At 33.5% G+C, this 6703-nt stretch overlaps 1 protein-coding gene across 1 annotated transcript; it reads right to left on the bottom strand.

The window, feature by feature from the left end:
• Nucleotides 1–385: 385 nt before the first annotated feature.
• LOC139852008 (transcription factor MYBC1-like) lies at nt 386–1999 on the bottom strand. Its single transcript, XM_071841225.1, has one exon. The coding sequence runs from the start codon at nt 1850–1852 to the stop codon at nt 1031–1033; it is 822 nt and encodes a 273-aa protein (XP_071697326.1). The 5' UTR covers nt 1853–1999; the 3' UTR covers nt 386–1030.
• Between the last annotated feature and the right edge of the window lie 4704 nt (nt 2000–6703).

Below are 6703 nucleotides of genomic sequence, written 5' to 3' on the forward strand. Positions count from 1 at the left end.
GATCCTTAAACAATCTTGAGGGGGCGGAGCGGGCTGAAATCCTGAAATACAGGTCAGTAAAACCTCCCCGGGACACCCATAAATCGGGTAAATACCCTGGAATGTTAAGTAAATGTTTTAAGGGAGGGAGGTACACCTCCCTCCCCCATACAACACACAAGGTGTTGGGCGTACCACTAGGCTACAAGGGCGGGTACGAACCAATAACCACAAGGGCGGGTACGAACTAATAACCATATTAAGATATTAGTTAAAACCTATACCCAATCTAAACCCAAATAACCAGTTAAAACAAATATATTTGAATTGGAATATATTTGAATTGGGAGGTTATTCGGGTTACAACATTTCATGAGCACCCTATTCATCATAGATAACATGTTAATTACCTAATAAAGAGACACTTAACATTTATGAAAATTTTTATGTCAGCCTTATAACATAATAAAATAGTAAAACAAAAGTCGTCTTTAACATCTAACATATACTAGTAAAACAAGAAAAGTATAATGCCTCATTTATAGTTTAGTTTCAATGCCATATGGGGGGCGAATGGTGCCATCCTTGGTCCTCTTATTCATTCAAAGACGACGTTTTTAGTCATCGTTTGTCTTCACCATCATCAAGATCCTCAATTACTTCACCTTAGTACAACTAAATCTCCTAGTAGCAAATTCCCCATAATCATCATGTACAGATATACATTTAATAATTCGTCGTAGCGTAGGGACTTTTATCAAGGTCACTAGGCTAATCCCAACCACAAATAACTCAGTTTCAATTTAGCTCAAATATGCTAGTTACCTCAATTGGCATAGCTGTTTTGTGCCCAAATTGCATCCCCTAAAACCTCATTAGAACATAACTTCAACCCGATTACATAAAACACAACTTAAACATCTAAAGATGGATCAACCCTTTTAAAAAGACCCAACACTAATAACTATCACATAAAAGGTAGGCTCAATTTCATAAACATGATTTAGATAGATAACAAAGATCAAGAAATTATTACCCAATAATGAATGATTCAATCATCCCCAACTGGAAACAAAGTCAATGCCTTTTTCTCTTTCCCAGATTCCAAATCATCCACATAAGAACCATGAATTGGAGTCCCAACCCTATGAACACCTTGACCCGATTGTCTACCCAAAATCGCCGACCCATATTGCCTATGCAAATGCTGTTGTTGTTGCTGCTGCTGATGATGATGCCCTGTAGCAGCCACCATCTGTTGATGCTGATGCTGCTGTTGAAGTACAGCAGCAGGCATATACGGCAAGAAATTATCCGAATTTACATGAGACTGATGCAAAAAATGTGGTGGTACAGGGGAACTTGCAAACAAATGATCCGTAGCAGAGTCCCCACCCGACCCGTATCCGCCACCATTACCCGAAGACAAACCCTGCATTCTTTTCAAATAAAGTCTGTATTTTTGCAAATGACTTGCAACGTTTTCGCGGGTCAAACCATCAACACTCATGAGCTGCATTATGGTTTTAGGAACAGCATTTTTAATACCCAAATGAGCAACTGCATCCACAAATCTTTTATGTAGTTGTGGGGTCCATACTAAGCGAGGTCGTTTTAGGGTTCTTGCAGGTTCATCACCACCAAGCTCAGATGAATCAAATTCACCGGAATTGGGTTGAGATGACGGCGTTGAAATCGACGGCGGTTGTCGGAGGAGGTGGTGGTTGTTGTTTGGGTTGTTGGAAGTACCAATATCAAAAGCGATTGCAAGATCAGGTGTGATTAGGGTTTGAGAAATAGATACGAGTTCTTCTGGTTTTGGGAGTTGTTCTTCCCACTTTGAGAACCAATTAGATTCATCATGTTCTTTCATTTTGTGGGTATTATATCAAGATTGAAACTTTATTACAAGATTTTGTTGGGGTTTTAATTTTAAGGTTGAATCAAGTTTCTTTTTAAAGTCTCTCTCTAAAAAGGTTTCAGGATTTGTTAAGAGAGAGTGGGTTGTTTGGGGTTTTTGGGGGGGGGGGGGGGGGGGGGGGGGGGGGGGGGGTACTCAAGTTTTCAGTTTTGGCCATGATTTTGACACATCACTGAAATGCTAATTTGACGATGTATACCATGTATCCATCTAATTTTCAACGAGGAGTGACATACACAACTTTTTTTTTTTTTTTTTTTTTTTTTGTTATGTACACAATTAATATGTTTTATAGTATTGTACAATATAAAACTGTAAAACATGTTGATTGTGTACATAATAAAAAAGAGTTGTGTGCATATCATCATCCATTTTCAATAGTCAATAACTTAACATTAACATATGAAAAACTTAATTACTTCAATCGTCTTTAAAGTTTACCTTTTATTTAATCGTGAATCTTAAAATTAATTCTTCCATGCTAACTCCTAAAATTTTTATTTGATTTTAAATTCATCCCTAAAACTAAATATTGTTATATCATCTTCGTTAGTTTGTGTCACGTGACTATTATACCCTCGTATGTAAAGCACATGACACAAACTAACGAAGATGACATAACGACAGTTAGTTCTAGAGCCGAATTTGAAATCAAATAAAAACATTAAAGGTTAGCATATAAAAAGTAAACTCTAAGGTTCAAGATGAAATAAACGGTAAACTTTAGAGACGATTAGCGTAATTATGTCCATATGAAACTTATGCTCTCTTCGAGATTAATTATAAAAAAAAAGGAAGAAAAGAAAGAAAAAAAAAGGAAAGAGAAGAGAATGAAATTCTTTCAATTTGGAAGAAAAAATTGGAAGAAAATTAAATAAATTTTCTCTCTAGTTTATTTCTTTTTCCATCAAAATAAATCTCGATAACACTATTTTTTTTTTTTTTGTTTCTCTTTGTTTACTTTCTTTTCTCTTCAAAATTAATCTCCGGAAGAGAGTGTTAGGATACGTTTGTTTACCTCTTAATTGAATGATTCAACGCTTAATGTTGAACTATCCACCATTCAATGTTCAACGCGTTAATTTCTGACATCTGAATAACGGAGGGTACAACATTCATTACTATTATCTCTTAACAACTAAACACATAATTTTATGTTATTTTTTAAATTATAACAAGCATACTCATTAAACAACTGTATTATCATTTTTATTTATGTCAAAGGTTAATAAAGTGTTTTATATCATTCACATTATTGGGTTAAAATGATTCTCAAACATGTTATGTCATTTATAAGCAACTTTATTCAGTTGTCTTTGAATCATTCACATTATAAAGCGGTTATTCAGTTTTATCAAACGCATCCTTATACGAAGTAAATAATACTAGGGATTCTAAAAAAAATTCAATTATAAGTGTTCTATTTTAACTTTTAAAATTTTATATTTTTAATTATGAGTTTAAGTTTATGTGTATAATAGTTGATTAAATTTAAATCAATAAAGCATATTTTAAATTAAATAATATTTATATAAGTTTCATTAAAGTTTATACGTCATAAACAATTAATTAATGTAAAAGTAAAAATAAAAGGGTAAAACATGATAGTTATAACTTATAATGTGACGAACGGAGCATATGATATGAATATATTACCACTAATATAGTTTTAGTTATGTTCGACCTATCAACATCAACATAGAGGTGTATATAGTATTGGGGGGCAGAATTGTCCATACACTTTAAATTTTGTGTACTTAAACAGGTGGCAAATTATAACCTTTCAATTTGTTATATTCTCTTCAACTTTTTCATTCTTTCTAGTTTTGGAGCAATTATGGTCAGTTTGGTAACATGTCAATTCAAGGAAAACGGAACAAGATTACACAACTGCTAAATAAGATATTGTTTGGAATTGTTTGTTCTTATTTATTTCTAGAACTAGAATAGAATCGGATAAGATTTAAGTTTATTTATATAAATAAATTGATTGGCTCACAATCAGCTGACTTAATCTTTTAACCATCCGGTGTTAGCCCGGATGGCCACCTCCCGGGATAGGCCTCGCTTCTGGCGCAGGTTCGATTCTTTGTGGTGGGGGGGGTGGGGGTGGGGGGGGGGGTGTTTCCCACAAATACTGACGGGTACCTACGTCATCTTCTGGGTGTGTGGGGCCACAGATAAAATCGATTCTCCTCCGGGGATTCGAGAGTGGGTTTCCTCGTAACGTGTGAGTGTGTCTAACCAACTAATCTGGCCGTTAAAAAAAAAAACTGACTTAATCTTTTTGTTGATACTTTGAAGCCAATAAGGGTTTTTTCATGTTCATTAATTTACAAATTATCACAATTCTTGTCAACTAAACATAACAATATACTCCTATTACAGTAGAACACCAAGCATCCTTTACTCACTAACATTAATCACCGTTATGTAATGTATTTAAGAAAGCCGTGGAATATACTTTAATCAGTTGACAATTTCTCTCTAGCATTCATGAGGTTGTTGTGCTTAGCTTCTTCTAATCTTGTATCTCTATTCGGTTTCTTCATCATTTTGATGAATTTGCCTTGTTTAATATATTTCTTCCCTTTTCGAAAAAAATAAAAATAAAAAATATTCATGTATGCAAGGGTCCTTCAATTGGTATCAATAACCTAACCTTCAACAAAACGAATGAGATCATATGAATATCGATGAATGTTCTTACCTATCTTCAAACCGAACACATACATATTCAAACCTTCAAATACCAAACCTTCATCTTCATCATCATGAAGATATCAAGATTTCCATAAAATTTCGGAAAATTTTAAAAAATAAAATTTTCGTCGAACACCAAAACCTAATGAATTACTGTTGGAAAATTAAGAGTTTTGAATTAAAATTGATTGTTTGTCATTTGTTGCAAATAAATATGACCATTTATTGTGATGTAACTTATAAGATTTAACTTCTATTTCATTAACATCAAAACTATGGTTTATGGTCATTAAAGAAGTCTTTTGATAATCCCTCTTCCATCTATATAAATAAGAGACTATTTTCTTCAAGTTTTCGTATGATTAGAGAGCTAAGAGATGAGAAAAATAGAACAACTCTATTGAAAACACACACGAGTTCATTTGGAAGCTTAGTCTTGTACTAGGTTTGTTACAACCTTTTCAGGCATGTGTTCAAGTCCGGCAGTACTACTGCTTCGGCAGTTGTACCCTGGGAAACAGACGTCGAGTAGACGGCGGAACTATTTTAAGGGAACCGTGTTAAACACGGGCCTCGGCTCATCACGTATTGACGTATTGATGAATATCCTTTTTGTTTCAACTCAGGTATGAATATCTTAATCATATGTATTTCTTCTATGATAAATTTATTTATTTGGTAATCAAATATTGTTTCGGGTACTATATTTCCTACACACATAAAACAGTTCATTTTTAAATGAAAGTACTCGAATCAATTTCGTCTAAACTATGATAAATTTCTTTGATTTAACAAATTGTGCAATGTATGTGTACTGTGTATATGGTTGTTAAATTTGGATTTCAAATCGGATTCCCTCCAAAAGAAGCCACTCAAATTTTCTCCGACAACGAAGCAGTCATTGCCATCTCATAAAATCCTGTACAACATGACAGAACTAAGCATGTTGAAGTTGATAGACCTTTTAACAGAGAAAAATTAGATGGCGAAATTATTTCTCTTCCATCAATCAGATCAGAAGACCAGCTAGCCGACATTCTCACCAAATCAGTAAATGGAAGATTCTTCAGCGAAGTTCTCAACTAGTTGAATATTGGAAACCCCACTATTCAACTTGAGAGAGAGTGTTAGAATACAAATAACAAATAATACAAATAACAAGTCAGTCAACGAAAGTCAAATTACCATACTTGGTAGTTTGACTTTAGGATTCGAGAAAGTTCTTCTCATCATTTCCTAGAATAGAAGATCTTCCTTTTATAACAAGTTGGTTCCAAAAGTTAAATGGAGCCATACCTCATACTAGAATTAGTTGTTAGAACATGTATTGTATAAAAGAAAACTAAGTCAGATTGTATAAATCCAATTTTCAGATTGTATCAATTTAATTTGTAATAACAAAGATTAATACAATATCAGATTATCTATCTTATACTTTTATCAATTCTAACATGGTTTTTCAATTACGAGAAAGACTTAGAAGTCAAACATGATTGACCTCGCTTTCAAACAATATTTTCATAACATTGGTGATTGTAATTTTTAAGTTGTCGTTTTTAGAGGTCTTGAAGTCGATATTTTGCTACCTGGTACGTTGCATTCTTTCGTAATGTATATTAAAGCATTGAGAGTAGTCATAAGTAATTAGTTCGAAGTTTAGTTCAAATAGAGTACTTGAGGAGTGGTTCAGTATTCAATTCAAAGTTTGTTCGGTTTTCTAAAATGAAATAACATTATTTTAAATTAGTTTAAAATAATAAAATGAATTAAACATTAAATCAAATAAAAAAATTGCATTATTAGTTTAGAAAAATATTAATATTTCAGAAACTGTTATCCAACTTTGTGTCAATCGTAGCTCGTCAGTTGGAGACCACGTGTTTTGATTTGGAACTGGCTTTCTATTATTTCTTTGTGATGGGTCGTCTTCCCCAACCATCTTCTCTTGTCCTTCACCTCTTTGGCGTCTCGATGTGGACGTAGGCACCTCGTCTTGAGTAGCCTTCCACTCCAAATATGTGTCATATGAACCGTACCTTGGTTGGGTAAATAGTGTTTGTGAAGCTTGAGTTGTACGATAACCAAAAGGATTACCAAATG

The sequence above is a fragment of the Rutidosis leptorrhynchoides genome, chromosome 6 (assembly GCF_046630445.1).
Source record: "Rutidosis leptorrhynchoides isolate AG116_Rl617_1_P2 chromosome 6, CSIRO_AGI_Rlap_v1, whole genome shotgun sequence".
NCBI lineage: Eukaryota > Viridiplantae > Streptophyta > Magnoliopsida > Asterales > Asteraceae > Rutidosis > Rutidosis leptorrhynchoides.